Genomic DNA, 19,537 nt, shown 5'->3' with positions numbered 1-19,537 from the left:
GTGGACTCATTGAATTGGTTTGGCAAGGTATAGAAAAGGATGAACCAACAGTTGAAACAGGGAGCTTGATGGTCACATGATTTGACAGTTGTAGATGATGGATTTTTAGGAAGCCTTTTTATCTTGTTAAAGGAGTTCAGATTGATGAAGGGAAAGGCTGTCAAGGACCTAAATTAATTTCTGGAACGTAGATTGGCGTATGCTGCACTAATTTTCTAAAGTCTGAATTGAATCCAATAGAATAGTTTTTTTTTTTTTTTTGTATGAAAGACACAGTTAAAGTAAAAATTATAGCATACTTCTATATCTGTGAGTTAAATAGACATTTCAGATTCAGTCTAAGTCAGATGAATAAAAGCCTTTTGTACATTAAGACAGAGGTGGCTGAGATCTAGAGAACGGAAAAAAATATACACTAATTATTAAGAAGCTAGGTTAGGACATACTCATGTGAAAATGAAATAATGAGATTTTTCTGAGTATGAGGCAGCAGACATTTAAAGATAAAGTAATACAAGTTGATTTCTCAAATGCTCTAAGTTAAGCTCCCAACATTTACAGTGTTCGTTTTTTTTTTTTTTTTTTTTTTTTTTAATGTGATGTCCGTCATAATCAACTTTTTCTTTTTTTTTTTAGGCTATCACAGAGCTCCAGAAGAATGGAATGAATATGAGCTTTTCCTTTTTGAATTATGCCCAGTCGAGCCAGTGTAGAAGCTGGCAAGATAGTTCAGTGAGTTATGCAGCTGGAGCACTCACGGTCCACTGAAGCTCCGACCCTCAGGGACGCCACCTGCACAGACTCATACTCTGTCCAGGGTCCAGCCTAGCCTTTACCACAATGTTGGTTCTGGTGTGGGGGGATTCTGAAACCTCAGACTAACAGAACTCTCTTCTCTTCTTTTCTAGTAGGTGTAGTCCTCCTTAATTTCAACTCATTTAAAAATGCTTTATAGTTTGGGGCTGTGGAAGGAAGGCTGAAATCAAAATATTTTGATTAAAAAAAGATGACATTGTAAAGGCCCAATTGGCACACAGTTTTTGAAAATGACTTGTAAAGCATTTAGCATACCCAAAATTTGCACTCTTTGCAGACTCATGCACATATATTCCGCTTTCAGAATAGTTTTGCAAATTGTACACAGACAAAAAAGGGTGGAAGCTTTTTAATAAAGGAACTTGCATTTATAAATGATCTGTATTAGAATATAAGAAATCTCCAGTTATAGACAATTACTACCCATGTTGTACAACAGATACCTTCTATTTTAGTTGCTAATAAAGGGCTACACAACTCAAAATAGTCTGATTTAAACTTATTGCTTTGTGGTATAAATGGAAATTTGATTTTTATTAATTCATCTCAGAATTTTTGTTGAAATGGCAAGCCTCAGCTCCTATGTAAGAACGTTGGAATATATTTTATTTTTACATTCATGTGATTTTTCTTAAATCACAAAAATGATAGTCACGTAATTTTAAAGTTAACTTTCAAAATTAGTCATTTGCCTTTTTGTGTGTGACATACCCTCATGTCATTATTATATTGTAGTAGAATATAAATTCAAGGATGCTTTAAAAACAAATAGATTTAGTCCTTTCCTTCAAACACCGTGTTTGATAGTCTGCAAATGAAGAAACATTGAAGAGTGTTATTAGTGTGTTTCGAGTCATTGCAGACCACACACCACTATGTATTTTTTTTACTGCTTTAAGCAATTTGACTCTTTTACTTGAATTTTTAGCAAGAATTCATTGACAATAACCGTAACAAGGCCTACTGGACTTGTAATAGTCCTGCAAATTTGCTTTTTTTGGGGGTGGGTGGGCATGATTTTTGGTGCGGCTCTTCCAACTAAAATAATGGTATGGTGTTGTATTAATTTATCATAGACTTATTCTAGTCATTTTGACAAAAAAACGTGTAATTCATTAAGCCATCATGCATGTTCTTCATTATACCTATTTTAACATAACACTGGGTGTCTATATCACATTGGAGAGTGTTTATATCTTCAGTGTTATACCCAAGTAGCACAATTTTTAGATGCCTTGCACCAATTTTCTTTGGAAATTTGCATTTCTTATTTATTAAATAATTTTATATACTCAAGAATGAGAGAAAAATAATACTACCGTTTAGATTCAAAATTATCTACTTATACATGTAGGGATTATACTCTTATACATTAGTGATTTATTTTCCATTATTTAGATATGCTTTTGAGTACTATAAATATTTATCCTTTGTTTAATACAGATTATAAAAATTTCTGAATTGACAATAGTGAATTTTTAAAATGTTTTCTGAGTACAAAATTTGAAAATACTGAAAATTCAGAAGAAAAAAAGATTACCTACTGTCTTACTACCCAGAGATACACTGTTAATGTTTTTCTGTATTTACTTTTAGTCTTGTGTTGTTTATGAGTGTGTATGTGTTTGTGTGTGCGCAATAACAGAGTGAGATTCTAGTGCTCATAAGGTTGCATTATGCCCTGTTATTCTAAGTACTTACTACCTATGTCTTTGAAAGCTCAATTTTAAAAAATGGCTAACTGATATGTTAACATTGTATGGAAATAATCAGTTCTCTCTTTGGATGTTAGGCTGTTTCTAATCTTCCACAATTTTACAATGGGAAGGGCATTCTATATAAAGTCTGAACTCTATATTAGACCCATTCTCCAGGATACAATCATGAAAATGAAATAAGTGGTTTACATGATAAGAATTTCTTAGACCCTTTAGAATATGCAAAATTACGTTTCTAATTGTACCAAAATAACAGTGTCCCCTCATCAGCATCCGTTCTTCTAACTTTTGACAAATCGTTAAACAAGTAATTGGTTATTTCTTTGTTGAGTTTCTTTCAAATTAATCATTTATTATCTTTCTATAAATTTAGAATGGTTTTTGAGAAACAACATAAGAAAGATATCTCGTCCTAAGAGTGTGTTATACTGCACATTTTTGTTTGTTCATTTATTTGCTTTGAGACATGGTTTGCCTGTGTAGACCATGCTCACCTGGATAGCCCAGGATGGCCTCAAAACTCATGTCTGAGCCTCCTTTCTCAGCCTCCCAAGTGCTGGGATTGCAGACATGCAGTACTGTGCCTAGCTTGTACTGCACTTTTAAAACTAGAATATTCCAAGATTAGTTTGTCCTTTTTTAAAATGAGCAGGTTTTTTTTTTGTTTGTTTGTTTTTTTTTTTTTAAATTACCTGTTTTTAGAGTAGACACATTTCTAAACTGATACTGTGTTCAATTCTAGTTCTGTCTCTGCCACTAGTTAATTCTCTGAAGTGGTGTTTTCCGTGTCATGCTGAAGTTTCCTTGTCTGTGCGGGGTGCAGATGACCTCTTAAGCACCTTCTTGTTTCAGAGTGCCAGGTTTTATGATTTTATTTTTTAATTGATTTTGGCGTGACATGTTAGATAGGTACATGATTGATTTAGATATTTTTATTTCAGTTCTACATATGAAAATGAAAGTAAAAACCTTGTTATTTCAGAAAAAGCAGGAATTAATTCACTTTACATCTAAATTATTGGACTTAGCCTTCCTATTTTAAGTGCCTTTAAAAGTTTTGTATTTCAGATATAAAATGTGAAATTATCATGTAGTTCTATAATACAGTTCCTTTGTTAAGAACTTATGAATTATTTTCAGCAACCTTTTATTTACCTTAGGTCACACAGAAAATAGTATTTGTGGAGTCCCCTCTCCCCCACTAGTTAGTCCTTAAGAAATGTTAGTCTAGAGATAAGCTAATTGAGCAGGTAAGTAAGTACTCTGCCCTGGAAATAAGAAGCCCATATAAAGAATAAAGAACTAGTGAGAGTCCAATGCCTATATTTGTATATTCCAGTATGGATGTTATTTCCTGAGCTCTAGCTAATGGTTATGATTATAGTTATCATAGTTTGCTTTGGAAGCATGTAGTTCATCCCCCTCGATTAGGGATTGGGATATGTTTTCTGTGAGGGACCAGATAATTATTTTGGACTTAATATGCCACAGTGGTCTCTGATCTGCCATTGTAATACAAAAGCAGCCATAGACAACATGTAACCAAACATATGTATATGTTTAATAAAAATTTAATTTATACTAAGATGGAATGCTGGAATTGGCCTGCAGACCATAATTTAACATTCTTATCCTAGGTGGTATAATTCCTTTGTAGTTTAAAGTTGGCTAATGATCTAGCGATAGTATACAACAGGTGGTTATATGTTTCTGCCATGTGAGCCTTCTTTTAATTGGATGCAGTGTCACTGGCTGAATTTCTTACTGAATGCTCACAAAGGTAAGTGCGAAGTAGGGAAAATTAAGAATTCCTGCAGATACCTGTCAGAGCACCTTGAAATACTTGTATTTGCTGAAGTACATTGAGTTTATTTTGCTGCTGTAAACTAATGAGGAGTGGAAGTGATGCATTGTTGACCTTGCTGTGTAGCCAAGGCTGTCCTCTAGCTCCCTGGTGTTGGGACTTCAGGTGTGTACCCCTAGGCCTGTCACAGTGAACTGTTTCACATGAGTATTTCAGGTCACTAGGAAAGACTTGAAAAAGTGCCCCTTTCTATCACTCTTATTTTATTGAAACAATGATTTCTAATAAACTCAGAATAAAAGAGAGAAGTTTAATTCAAATAACTTTAGTTGTACTATTGTTTCATCATTGAGGATCACAGAACACCTCATCACGTGGTGCTGTCAGCCCTACAGAGATGCCAGTTATTCTAATAATAACTAATCATTAGAAACTGTACGGAGGAGACTTAATAAGCCACATACATGCTATTGTTTAGACTGGAAATTGTACATCATTGGATTAAATCTGAACGTTTACACAGTAAGAGAAACAGGCTTGTGTGGACCATGATGTAGTTGAAGGAATAGGGGGCATTTGTTTTTTAAGAGGATAAGTTTTTTTTTTTTTTTTTTCTATTTATTTAATTATTATGTATACAGTGTTCTGCCTGCATGTATGTCTGCAGGCCAGAAGAGGGCACCATATCTCATTATGGATGGTTGTGAGCCACCATATGGGTGCGACACAAAAGCAGATACACTGTAAAGAGGATAAGTTTTAAGGAGAAGAGGTCTTCAAATATTTGTATGACTGCCACTCAAAAGGAATAGAATTGTTATGTAATTGTTGTAAGTTAAGCCTTTTTTTTTCTTTAATCCCAGCATGAGGGGCTAGAGGCAACTGGATCTCTGTAAATTAGAAGCCAGTTTGGTGTGTGTAGCAAGTTCCAAGCTAGCCAGGACAATGTAGTGAAATCCTGTCTCCAAAAAAAGAGGAGTTAAGAAGTGTAAGTTTCTGGTCCACATTAAATGTGGTATGTGAACATGTCTGATGATGAAAATTGGCTCTCTTCTCATCAAATCACTAGAAATATTCAAATAAAAGCTAGATCAGTGATTCTCAAAGTAGCAGTGATACCAACTGAAACTTTTATGAATAATTTGTGTGTGTGTGTGTGTACATTTGGAGGGACAAAAGACAATGGAATTAGTATAATTTAATGGAAGTTTGTATGAAGTGTTATTTTCAAATCAAAATAGATTTTAAACTATATTAACTTCTAACAGATTATGTATTGTTAAAATGATACTTAGAACCTTAGGCTAATTCTTTAATGTAAAGATGTCAATACAAAGCAAGTTCTATCAGTCAGTCCCTAATACAAATTGAAGTTGTTATTTTTATTTTATTTTATTTTTTAATGGCTGCTTTCTCAAACAGGCACTTCTTCAAACTGAAGAACAACTTTTATCAGTGTCGGGATGGTGTACTGAAATGAAGTACTAGAGGAACTAACATTAGAAAGGAAAATAAATTTTCCTGTCATTTTCCTGTTATGGCTAGCATATACCTGCAAATAGGATCACATTGCATGGCATATTATCACCAGAGACCATCCTGTTTTATAAATGGCCCCTCCAGTAATGCTGGTACCTGAGACCTTGGCCTTATTTAAATTGCTGTAGATGAATTCTGTTTGCCTAGCCTTATCTTTGAGTTTTTAGTACTGTGTTAAGAGGTTGAATGTTTCCATTACCATTTATTCTAGAGTTCACTGGTGTTTTCAGACTGGTTTATATCTAGGATCTATTTATTGTGTTTCTATTTTCCTTTCCTTCCTGTGTGTTTGGGGATGGGGGTTGCTGTTTTAAATTTCAATACAAGGTTTTGGCTATTACCCTATAAAATAATGGGAAAAAATTTAAAACCAGTTCTTCTAATTTTGAAAGCCATAATATAATGCATTTAGGTTTTTTGTTAATAAGTTAAGTTCATGTGTACATTTCTTAATGCCAAGTCAAATTTGTGTGATATGATCATGTATATTATTCCTGTTATCCCAAATAATGAAACCAAAGAAAACATACATGCCATTATAAACAGCAGTTGAAGGCCAACTATATTCAACCATATAAGCAGGGCATGAGTTCTGATCTTTGAATCTGCCAATATAAAAATTCTGGAAAATATTCAAAATTTACTGGCTGATATTCGGAATTCCTCACTCAGTATGATATTATATATTTAAGTAAAAAGAACTAAAACACAACTTAAACGAAGTAGAATATATTGACTGAATTTTGTGTTTTAAAATTAAATACTTAAAAACTGTAAAGTCAGTTTTAATAAAGGTATTTTAAACTTTACTTTTATAAATGTAATTCTTTTTGAGAATTTTTTTATTTGGAATTTATTCATTTGAATATAGGACAGAATAGACATTCAACTGGTGGTGTTCAGTTCTGGTGATATGAATTTTGAAAGATGGAGAAGAAAAGAATACAATAAAATGTTTTCTACAATACAAACCTTTTAATTGGAAGCTTTTTCCATTTTTCAGTTTTAACTGTGGAAATCAAGTTTCTAACTAAATCAAAGGAGGGCAGAATTATTTTGTTAACTATATGTCCTGCCAAGTGGACTGAGTGATAATGAAGTGTCTGGTGTGTTCAGAACCGTTGATTCGTGATTTCTGGCTCATTTTACTTTTATGTAGTATCCCATGGTGTATATCCTAGTCTCATAATATTGGAAAGACTTTGAAAGTTAGTTGCAATAGCTGTGGCTTCCTTACCAGGGCCACCAGGTTGTCTGTAGTAGGACACTGGGGTGCTAGAAGCACCCGACTGGTCCATTTCAGCTTTGCAGGTGAATCCCTTTGGGTTCCTGGAACAAATCATCAGGTGACGAGCACCTCTTCCCAGACATGGCTAGGGCAAGAATTGGGTTCTGGTTCTTTAGTTCTGTGTATTTTGAATATTATACCATATTCCAAATTTTGGTTTTAGCACTGGCTATTTGTTGTACTTTGTTGAATTTAGAAAGTAAGGGTTTTTGCAGATTTAGTGAAAACCATTTATGGAAACGCCTCTTAATTTGTAAAAGCAATTTCTTTTGTGGGCTCACATCCCTTAATTGCAGACATTTATATTCTGTTATTGGGGGATTATTTTACAATTTTGGAATTCTGCTCTAGTGCGTATGTGCCACATGCTGCTTTTATGTAATGGGACAATGACAACAGTTGTGTGTGTGAGTCTTAGTGCTGGTGAGATGAAGACAGACGCCCGGCTCTTCGTTCTGGTCCTTTATAAAGTGTTCTCCAAGCACACGCTACTCTTTGGAGTTTCTCGGCTGCCCACACAGCACAGTAGAGCACTGGGGAACAGTGCCTGAGGAGGATAGGAATTAGGGGATGACAATTCCAGTCTTACGTCTTTCTGGATGGTCTGGAGGCTTGTTTCCTAGAGTTCACAACAAGAAACTGTTAAATTCAGATTCTTCCATCTTTTCCTCCTCCGACACTTCCATTCCTGTATGGGCATTTCCTGGGATTATCTCCCAAATAAGCCTCTTAGCTTTGAATCTATTTCTGAGTCTTATTTTCTGGGACTTACTTGAAATGTTCATATTATATATGGAATATGTTAAAAAGAAAATTATTTTGGATAAAAATCTAAAACATCTTAATTTGTCTTATCACATCCATACTCAATTTAATTTCTTTAGTTTCATCTTATTATAAATTTAGAACTCTAAGAGATTTTTCTACTTGTGCTTTTAAAAAGATATGGCGAGGTCATAAAAGTATGGACAAAGTGGATTATTTGGTAGAAATTGAAGCAGAACAAGGAACTTGGTATGGTCATGGTCAGACAGTATGTGCCAGTTGGATTCAGTTTTTTCACACCTTTCACTGCTGTTTATACTTAACCAGGGGTCAGGCATAGCCTTGTGTAGTGTTGACCGTGATGATGAATTTACTCTGTGAGCTTGGTTAGACTGTGGCTTTCTGTAGGCTATTAAAGAAAAGGGATATGCATTTTAGAAGTTGAGTGAGCTCTTTGTTTAATTTAAAGGCCATTTAAGGGGCGGGAAAGATGACTTAGAGGATAAGATCACCGGCTGCTGTTGAAGAGGACCTGGCTCAGTTTCCGGCACCCACGTGGCAGCTCACAGCTGTTTGTAATTCTAGCTCTGGGGGAGCCACTGCCCTCTTCTGGCCTCCATACACACCAGACATACATGTGGTGCTCATGTAGACGTGCCAGGTACACATTTATACACATGAAATACAAATCTTTTTTAAAAATCTTATTTAAGTAACATTTTTCCATTTATTTATATACTGACCACAGTTTCCCCTCCTTCCTTTCCTCCCAGTCCTGTCCCCAACCCCCCTGCTTTCCATCTTCCCCTGTCCTCTTCCACTCCATCTCCATTCAGAAAGGGCCAGGCCTCCCATGGGCTTGAACAAAGCATGGCACATCGAGTTGAGGCAGGACTGAGCTCCTCCCCTTGTGTCAAAGTTGGACAAGGTAATCCTTGGAGAACAGGTTCCCAAAAGCCAGCCAAGTGCCAGGGACAGGTTCTGATCTCACTGCTAGGAGCCTTACAAATAGACCAAGCTACACAACTATCACACGTGCAGAGGGCCTAGGTCAGTCCTCTGGAGGCTCCCTAACTGTTGGTCCAGAGTCCATGTGCTCCCACGAGCTCAGGTCAGCTGCCTCTGTGGGTTCCCCCATCATGAAGCCCATGACATAACACAATTCCTCCTCCTTTTTCTTCAGCAAAACGCTCGGAGCTCAGCTCAGTGCTTGACTGTGGATCTCTGCATCTGCTTCCATCAGTTACTGGATAGAGTATCTCTGATGATAATTAGGGTAGTCACCAATCTGACTACAGTAGAGGCCAGTTCAGGCACTCTCTTCCACTAAGTGTCTTAGCTGAGATTATCCTTGTGGATTCTTGGGGGTTTCCCTGGTGCCAGGTTTTTCCCTAACTCTCAAATGTTCCTCTCTCCCATCAAGACATCTCTTTCCCTACTCTCCCCCTCTATCCTGCCTCCAACCCACCTCCTGTATCCCACCTGCCCAACGTACTCCCTCACATTCCCATCCCTTCCTTCAACTTTCCCCTGCCTTCAAGAGTTTACCCAGGAGATCTGTTTCCCCTTCCCAGGGAAATCCATGCATTCCTCTTTGGGCCCTCTTTGTTAGCTAGCCTCTCTGGGGCTGTAGATTGTAGGTTGGTTGTCCTGTACCTTACTCCTAATGTCCACTTATGAGTGAGTACATATTATTCATCTTTCTGGGACTTGGTTACGTCATTCAGAATGATTTTTTTTTCTAGTTCCATCCGTTTGCCTGCAGATTTCATGATTTCATTGTTTTTTTATAGCTGAGTAATACTCCATTGTGTAAACGTACCCCATTTTCCTTATCTATCCTTTGGTTGAGGGGCATCTAGATTGTTCCAGGATCTGGCTATTACGAGTAATGCTGCTATGAACCTAGTTGAGCAAGAGTCCTTGTGGTATGATTGAGCATCCTTTGGGCATATGCCCAAGATTAGTATAGCTGGGTCTTGAGGATTGATTTCCAGTTTTTTGAAAAACTGCCATATTGATTTCCAAAGTGGCTGTACAAGTTTCCACTCTCACCAGCAGTGGGGGAGTGTTCCCCTTGCTCCACATCCTCTCCAACATAAGCTGTCATATATGTTTTTGATCTTAGCAATTCTGACAGGTGTAAGATGGTATCTCAGAGTTGTTTTGATTTCCATTTCCATGATGGCTAAGGATGAGCAATTCCTTAAATGTCTTTCTTGACCATTTGAGAGTCTTCTGTGAGAATTCTCTGTTTAGATCTGTATCCCATTTTTAAATTGGATTATTTGGTATTTTGATGTCTAGTTTCTTGAGTTCTTTATATATTTTGGAGATGAGCCCTCTGTCAGATGCAAGGTTGGTGAAGATCTTTTCCCATTCTGTGGCTGCCATTTTGTCTTATTGACTGTGTCCTTTGCCTTACAAAAGCTTCTCAGTTTCAGAAGGTCCCATTTATTAATTGTCAACTTCAGTGTCTGTGCTGCTGGTGTTATATTCAGGAAATAGTGTCCTGTGCCAGTGCGTTTAAGGCTACTTCCTACTTTCTCTTCTGTCAGATTCAGTGTAACTGGATCTATGTTGAGGTCTTTGATCCACTTGGACTTGAGTTTTGTGCATGGCGATAGATACGGATCTATTTGCATTCTTCTACATGCTGACATTTAGTTATGCCAGCACCATTTGTTGAAGATGCTTTCTTTTTTCCATTGTATAATTTTGGCTTCTTTGTCAAAAATCAGGTGTGTGGATTTATGTCAGGATCTTCGACTTGATTCCATTGATCCACCTGTCTGTTTTTATGCCAATACCAACCTGTTTTTATTACTATAGCTCTACAGTAGAGCTTGAAGTCAGGGGTGGTGATGCCTCCAGAAGTTCCTTTATTGTACAGGATTGTTTTAGCTATCCTGGGTTTTTTGTTTTTCTATATAATTGAGTATTGTTCTTTCGAGGTCTGTAAAGAATTGTGTTGGAATTTTGATGGGGATTGCAATAAATCTATAGATTGCTTTTGGTAAGATTGCCATTTTTACTATATTAATCCTACCTATCCATGAGCATGGGAGATCCTTCCATTTTCTGATATCTTCTTCAATTTCTTTCTGTAAAGTCTTAAAGTTCTTGTCATACAAATCTTTCACTTATTTGGTTAGAGTTACCCCAAGGTATTTTATATCATTTGTGGCTATTGTAAAGGGTGATGTTTCTCTGATTTCTTTCTCAGCCTGTTTACCATTTGTATATAGGAGGGCTACTGATTTTTTTGAGTTAATCTTGTATCCCACCACATTACTGAAGGTGTTTATCAGCTGTAGGAGTTCCCTGGTAGAATTTTTGGGACTACTTACATATAATATCATGTATCTTTAGGTTCAAAAAAGAAGAGTCGATTCCAAGTTTTTATGTACTCTTCTTTGGATATTCTGCTACTGCCTTTTCTGTTTCCCTGCATCATTTTTAGTTCTTTGATAGCTGCTTTCAAACATGAGAAGCTGATTTTAATAGCGACTGAAGGAGTATGTAGAACGTTTGTATTTATGTTAGATATATAGTTAAGCCTTTTTACTATAAAATTTATGATACGTGTCTTAACAATATATTGATTTTGTTTTATGGTTTGAATATAGATGAAATTTAAGTAAATACTTTGTTCCGTTTATAGACCATCCTAAGATGAGTATGGACACAAATGTAACCATAAGAGCACATTTGAAAAATATATTTCAATTGATTTTTTCTGGTATGTTAGACCTGTTGTTTATCCATCTGTCAGTCTCTCATCAGAAATACCAGAAAATGTTGACTACATGCTGTTAATTTGCCTTTGGACCCTTGAGACTCTGCCCTATACTTCTGAATCTATGACAGAATATGTCTTGACTTTGAGGTTGTATTTGACAGAAATGATCAAAGATGAGCTAGATAATACAATTTGGGAGAAAACAAATGAGTTTTTATTTTGTTTTGTCTTTTCCAGACCTGGTTTCTCTGCGTAGCCCTGGCTGTACTAGAACTCTGTAGAGCAGGCTGGCCTTGAACTCACAAAGATCTGCTTGCTGAGTGCTCTGGGATTAAAGGCATGCGCCACCACCGCCTGGCAACAAATGAGTTTTAAAGGAAAAAAATCTGCTTTTCTCCTGGGACATGTCACACTGCTAAAAAAAACAAAACAAACCAAAACAAAAAAGCTCCCCCCCATTGGAATAAGCTTGTAATTTGGTAAAGGCATTGCTTCTTTGTACATATACTTGTGTTAGTAGAGAAAAATTAAGCTTGTTACTTTTCAGACTTTTTATCCCAACAACTACTTGATTTATTACAACATTCTTAGATAAGGGTTTTCCATTTCAAGTAGCTCATTATGGGAAATCAAAGATCTAATACGAACCACATGCGAATTTTAAAACCTATCTATACTTAGCCCATTTTTTGAACACTAAATTCTTTCTATAAGGAAATATTAAGATACATTCATTAAAAATAGGAAATGGCCTTTAAATAATTTAGCTGGAAGCTAAGTTTTTAAGTGGTATTAGTAATGTTGAGTGTTAAATATGACCATTCTGATGATAACTTCTGAAAAACAGTCCAGAATAATAGTCTTTCAGGAGTGTACCTCCTGTTCCTCAGGCAGTTGAGTCAACTTTTATGATATATATACATCTATTTAAAATCTGTGAATGAAATGAAAGAGAACAGGGTTTTTTATCTTCCTGTGACTGACTTCATTCGCTTAACATGATTATCCCTGGTAACTTCATTCTTTATAGTTGAAAACATTTCATTGTGTTTTACGCCACATTTCTTTTATCTATTCTTCTCGTTTTTGGACATTTAGGCTGATCCCACAATTTAGCATCTGTAGATAGTGCTGCAATACACATTGACGTGAAAATGTCATTGTGATATGTACATTTAGAGTCCTTTGGGGAAGTGCCCGGAAGTGCCATAGCTGGATTGTAGAGGAGATCTGTTCTTATTTTTTAAAAGAACTTACTGCTTTCCATTACCGCAGGCACCATGTGAGGTTCCCTTTTATGCCCATTCTCCTTGCCAACTTTTGTTGTTGATTTGTTTCTCTTCTTTCTGGTGTTCGTTGTTTTGTGCCTTTTTAGACAGCTTCCTGCTATCTAGCCCTAACTGACCTGGAAGTTGCTATGGAGACCAGGCTGACTCTTTAGTGGGTCCTCCAGTCTCTCCATCATTTAATTGTAGGCATGGCTCCCACTTTAGGCTTGTTTATTTTCCTCAAGGCTGCCATTCTGAACGGTGAGGTCGAATCTTATTTCTCTGAGGGCTAGTGAGGATGCAGACCTTTTCGTGTGTTTATTGCCCATTTATGTGAGATTCTTTTGGTTTTTGGGATTCAGTAGCCCATCTCCCCCTCCCTCTCTCCTTCTCTAGGTCTGGCCTCAGACTCAAAGAGTGCTGAGATTAAAGATTTAAAGGCACGTGCCACCACACCGAGATCAGTAACCCATTTCTTATGTGCATATGTTTGTGCATGGGTGTGTGCGTGCTGGTGCATATGTGTGTGGAGGCAGTGACCAACCTTGGTGTCATTGCTCAGGTGGTGGTCACCTTCCTTTGTCTGCTTGTTTAAAACAGAGTCTCTCAGTGGCCTAGGAACTTGCCAGCTAAGCTAGGCTGTCCAGTGAGCCCCCGGGATTTGTGCTTTGCCTCCCTTTGCCCTGGGCTTTTTATTTTAAACTGTGACTTGTAGATCGAGCTCAGGTCCTGTTTGCCAAGCAAGTTCTTTAACCAATTGAGGTATCTCCCTCCCCCTCGTTACCTTTCTTGATTGGGGTGATGTTTCTATTGTTTGGGTTTTTGAGTTCTTTCCTATTCTCTCAGTCCTCAGTCAAATGTGTAGCCGGCCAAGATTTTCTCCTGTTGTGTATGTAAGACTGGCTGTCCCTTCACTCAATTCACTGTTTCCTCTGCCCCATTTGCTGCTTTTCATTATTTCCAGAGCAACTGTAATCCTCGTGTTGAGGACTTGCTTCCTTGTGCTTCCATTTCCCAGGATTTCCCTGTCAGCCTCAGAGTTTCCAGGCTTCTGTGGGGTCCGGAAGAGACAGCAGTCTCATTTCATTCTACATTTAGATACCCATTGTTGGAGATGTCTTTATGGAAGATCAGGTGGCTGTGACTGCTCTTGTACTCCACTGGTCCTATACCCGTCTTTGTGCAGCTACCACGTTGATCTGTTACTGTAGCTTTGCCCTATACTTGAAGTGAGATGTAACACTTTCCGGAAGATTGTTTTGCTCAGAATTGCTCTCTGGGATCTTTTGTATTTCAGGGTGAGTGTGCGTGTGTGTTTCTGTGTCTGTGAATGGCATTGTAGTTTTGATGGAAATTGCACTGAATCTGTGTATTGCTTTTGGTAGTGTAGTTATTTTCACAACATTAATTCTTCCAGCCTGCGATCATAGTTGGCCTTTCCCTTATCTCGTAGTGAGTGCATCCTTCTACTGCTTCCTTCAGTGGGTTAAGGTGTTTATTGTGGACGCTTTTGGTGCCTTAGGCTTATTCCAAAGTAGTTTTTGTTTTGTTTTGAAGCAGTTGTGAGTGGTGTTGCTTTGCAGATTTCTTACCACGTTTATTATTTGTATATAAGACAGCTGCTGACTAGAAAGAGTGAATTTTAACGAAGTGTTCATATTGCTGAAGGTTGAAATTTGAACCGCTCGTTAGTACTAAAATAATTGAGGCTGACATTTAAGTAAGGCATTTTATGTGGAGTTTGTACCAGCATCTAAAGGCCAGCGTTGCTTGACTGTAGTGGATACTTTAAATGTAATGAGGTATTTACCCAATTTACAGGTAGGTTGCTTTCCCTGCTTTTTTTGAGACTATATTTCACTCTGTGAACCCAAGCTGGCCATAAACTTGTGGTCCCCGCCTTAGCTTCCTGTTGCCAGAGTTACGTGTAGTAATGGCCAGCTGTAATTTTTTTTAATTTTCACAATTTATGCTATTTTAAAATGCATGTTTAATATTTTCAGTTATAGAAATACAGATAAATATAGAGTATTTAAGCCATTACTAGTTTCTTACTTGAAAAGCACTTTGCTTGGTTCAGTATATAAAAGTAGCTTTTATACGGCAAAATTAAATTTTTTTAAAAACTTTTTAACTCAAGAGCCAACTGTTTATAACAGAATAAAGTGGTTTAGACAAATACATCTTCACAAATTTTAGAGTATTTTCAATCCTTCATGATAGCAAAAAGCTTTCTTTGTTTGAACTCGGTAGCTCTTTCCCCTCCACCCTGCCCCTCCTTTCTCCTCCCCTGCCCCATTAGTCAATGGCTGTCTTTCCACTGCCGTGTCTCCCAGTTCAGACTGTTGGGCTTTGGGAATGAAGGGGTTTGTTTCTTTTTAACAGTGAGTTTTAGTCTTTCTGCCCAAGATGAACACTATTATGAGGAGATCCTTTTTACTCCCCGCATGACATTGACTATTCCCAAAGGAAAAAGATGAACCTCTCTTAGTTGTACGGAACACTCTCGTAGTAATAGAATAGAAACAGCCAAAGGAAAAAGATGAACCTCTCTTAGTTGTACGGAACACTCTCGTAGTAATAGAATAGAAACAGTGGAGGGTTTTAGCAGGATCAATTAAATTACATATCCCTTGGAAAATACAGTTTAGTGATTTTATATTCAGTACAGTAAATATCAAAATAGGTATCTTAGCACCCCTCTTTTAAGTTAATTGATGCAGATATTCGACAGTCGTAGTATTGCTGGTTAAGTGCTTTGAAGAATGTTATATTACCTGCTTACATTAAAAAAAGATTTCCTTTAGCATTCAGAACGCTATGAAGATGAAAACAGTGAGCTCGTGCTGGTCCCCTTCCTTTCTGTTGTGTTGTCCCTGGATATAAAGACAATGGAAACAACAGCACGAGTCTGCTTCTGAGAGGAGGGAACGCACTCACTGTTTGGTGTCCTTAGTGACGTACTAAAGTGGGCACAGAGCTAAGGAGATCAGATGCCCGACGCATGGCTTTCCTGTGTGTGTGAGAGAGAGTTTTCGGCACATTCTCTCTTTGTAATAGAGATCTGGGATGCTTTGTGCTTCCTGTTCAGCCCAGATAACAACTTCCTCCTCCCCACTTTTCCTTCTCACTCCTGTTTCTGTTTCTGCCTTTTCTTTCTTTGAGATACAGCAGAGAGAAAAACTCAGGTATGCAATTGAATTTCATACTCTTTTTTTTTTTTCGAGACAGGGTTTCTCTGTGTAGCTTTGCGCCTTTCCTGGAACTCGCTTTGGAGACCAGGCTGGCCTCGAACTCACAGAGATCCACCTGGCTCTGCCTCCCAAGTGCTGGGATTAAAGGCGTGCGCCACCACCGCCCAGCGAATTTCATACTCTTAATTAGCACTCATGACTTCAGCTCTCTCTCCTGCCAGCACTGCCATCATCCACCATTCCAGCGTAAATTCATCCACGTATCACTGATATTTAAAGGGATCTAGCTGGCAGTGTGTTGGATTTAACAAATAAGGTAGAAGAAATAACGTGTTGTTTGTTTTTGTTTGGTTTGGTTTCTCTGTATAACCCTGGCTCTCATTCTATAGTTCAGGCTGGCCTTGAACTCAGAGATCCACCTGTCTCTGCCTCCCAAGGAAATATCATTTTTTAACGTACTGCGTTTCATTCCTTACAGCAAATCATGTTCTAATGTTTTGTCAAAAATTTTTAAATAATATCTTTTGTAGAAATGTTTATAAACATGTAACTATGTTGTATGGTTCTATAATTACTAATAAAATAATTTTCAAGTTATTTTTGAATGAGATTGCTTTGTGTGTGCTACAACAAATTTTGCGAACCTAAAACAGTATTTCTCTGTGGATTTCTTTTATTCTGTATCAGAAGAGATACAACTGTGGTTGTCCTTTGTAAATGTTACTTTTGGATAGGTCGTGTCCCTTGGCCAACACCTAGGTTATTTGTAAAAACTCTGAACTGATGACTGGTCCCTTGTCTCTGCCGGTGATGTACTGCTACTTGTGTAGTTTTAAAGCAGTTCCCCAAAAGAGAAGCGAAAGAGAAGCAACTCCTTTGCTGATTCCATCCACTCCATGAGCTAATCATATAGCACTCTGTGTGTATTGGGATAATGGCCATGCTGTCAGTGTTTTGCAAGGTGCTCATTCATCATGGTTAAGTTTTGTGCTTGGTTGAGGATCCTACACATAGAAAGGCAATAAAAGTTTAGAAGTAAATGGCAGGAATGATGATTTGAGGTAATGAGACTGCCCTGGGCCAACCAAAGTTGTAGTACAGTATGCAGCCTTTTCAGACTGCCTACTTCCCCATGTTAATGTGTAGTTATGATTGGTACTTAATTTCTTTTTTGCGCTGAATAATCCATTCTGTATTTTATTACAATTATCAAATTATCTACTCACCTATTGAGATGTACTTTAGTTGCTTTCAAATTTCAAATCTGTGAGTAAAGCTACTATATAAATCCATATTTAGGACTTTTGTGTGTTTTAATTGTTTGGTAAAATGCTACAAAAGAACATTATTGTTTTGTATGTGTGTCTTGTGTTTGTGTGCATCTGTGCAGGGTGTGTGTACCTGGGTGTGGGCTGCTGCTTGTGGATGCCAGAGATCAACCTTGGGAGACATTCATTGGGAGCCGCCCACTTCATGTTTTGAAATAGGGTCTCTGGGATCTGGAGCTTGCCATTGAAGCCGGTCAGGCTGGCCAATGACTTCCAGGGACCTGCTTGTCTTCATCCCCCAGCTCTGATTACAAACAAGTGCAACCATGCATGGCTTTTCCCATGAGTATTAGGGTTAAACTCAGGCCCCCGTGCTTACACGACAAGTGCTTTACCAGCTGATTGATCTCCCCAGCTCTTTTGTATTATAAGCGTATCTTTAGTTTTGTGAGAAATGCTAAACTGCCCTTCAGAATACTACAAGGAGCCGGGCGGTGGTGGCGCACGCCTTTAATCCCAGCACTCGGGAGGCAGAGCCAGGCGGATCTCTGTGAGTTCGAGGCCAGCCTGGGCTACCAAGTGAGTCCCAGGAAAGGCGCAAAGCTACACAGAGAAACCCTGTCTCGAAAAACCAAAAAAAAAAAAAAAAAAAAAAAAAAAAAAAGAATACTACAAGGAGTGGGCCAAAGTTCTGGTTGCTCTTAGTGTAAGTGTTTTGTATTTTCTCCATTCTAATCATTTAGTTTTTAGTCTTTTGTTTGTTTTCAGGTAGAGTGTTGTTCTATTGCCCAGGCTGGTTTTGAATTAGCTTATCAAATCACTAGGGTCTCTAGGTGCTCACCACTGTACCTAGATAAATCTTTGTAATGGTTTTACCTTGCAGTTACCCAATGAGATACATACAGTAATAAATACAATCATTTATGTATTTACTATTTTGGGGAATATCTTTTACACTTTTAAAAAGTAGTCCTAACAACTTTACACACATTCAGAATACTTAAAATACACTCCAGAGTTGGTTATCATGAGAGAATGTCATAATACCATACAGCACTAGCCTGGGGAAGGGGAGAAATTTGAAGTACAATTTCTGCTGAGTGCATATTGTTTCCCATCACTATACAATTAAAAAAAGGGGTGGTGGTGGAGAAATGGCTTAGCAGTTAAGAATATTTATTGGTCTTCCAGAGGACTTGCATTTGATTCCCAGCACCCACATGGCAGTTCACAACTGTTTGTAACTCTAGTTACAGGGGATCAAATGCCCTCTTCTGGCCTTCATGGGAACCAGACATGCAGGTAGTAAACAGATGTACATTCAGGGTCAACACCCATACACATAAATGTAAAAAAATGTAAAACTACCTTAAATCTGCATTTATCTGTATTGAAAAATAAAGGAGGAGAAAGAAATTTATACACCTTTTTTTGGCCAAAGGAAACACTTGACGTTGGAAGACTTTTCTAGATAAATAGAAGCTGTGACAATCCATAGATGAATAAAAAGGGAAGAAGGGGGTTGCTAAGATGCCTCCCCCAAACTACTAATTTTTTTCTTGGAAAGGAAGGTTTTCCAACAGTTAGTAATGCCAGAAGAAAGTTTAAACCCATATAAAGAATAATGGTGGAATCATTAAAAGGGATTTAGTCATTAATAAAACACCTGAAAGTATCACAAAGTGGGACTGAGACATTTGTAATGCCTTTATGTCACGTGTAGGTATGTTTGAAGATCAGCTGTGTACTAGAAGTCCTAGTGATTTCTAGGGCTAAATAAAATTAATTAGGAAATACAGGAGATAAATTGGACTCATGAAAAAGAAAAGTAGATTAGTGACCCAAAAGAAATGAGGTGAAGAAAGAAAGAGGTCATAGGACAAGCAGCTCTGAAGCTACGAAGTTCAACTCTGTCCATACCTCCATTATGAAAAGTGACCTGGATATAAAACGAGTGATTTCCCAACTGTTGAATGGAGCAGTATCCAGTTACTTGCGTAGTTGAAATGTCTAGACAGATTTATGATCCTAGACATTTTAGAGCTCTTTACAGAGTGGATTGAGACAAATACAGAAGAGTTGAACAGCAGTTTAACCTAATGTGTTTTTATGGACCTCCTCACCAAATAGAATAC

General features: G+C 37.6%; 1 protein-coding gene across 5 annotated transcripts in view; it reads left to right on the top strand.

Moving 5' to 3' along the window:
- Positions 1 to 16,731, top strand: part of Memo1 (mediator of cell motility 1) — a 114,790-nt gene extending 98,059 nt beyond the window's left edge. For all 5 annotated transcript variants that reach the window (XM_052746246.1, XM_052746250.1, XM_052746247.1 and 2 more), the window contains one exon: positions 637 to 16,731. In XM_052746246.1, coding sequence (XP_052602206.1) covers positions 637 to 768 — 132 coding nt within the window. In that variant the 3' untranslated portion in view covers positions 769 to 16,731. The remainder of the gene's footprint in view (positions 1 to 636) is intronic.
- Positions 16,732 to 19,537: the final 2,806 nt, after the last annotated feature.

The sequence above is a fragment of the Peromyscus californicus genome, unplaced genomic scaffold (assembly GCF_007827085.1).
Source record: "Peromyscus californicus insignis strain IS unplaced genomic scaffold, ASM782708v3 Scaffold_1__1_contigs__length_55948999, whole genome shotgun sequence".
Classification (NCBI taxonomy): Eukaryota; Metazoa; Chordata; class Mammalia; order Rodentia; family Cricetidae; genus Peromyscus; species Peromyscus californicus.
The sequence above is the reverse complement of the archived record's forward strand: the minus strand, read 5'-3'. Positions and strand labels throughout refer to the sequence as shown.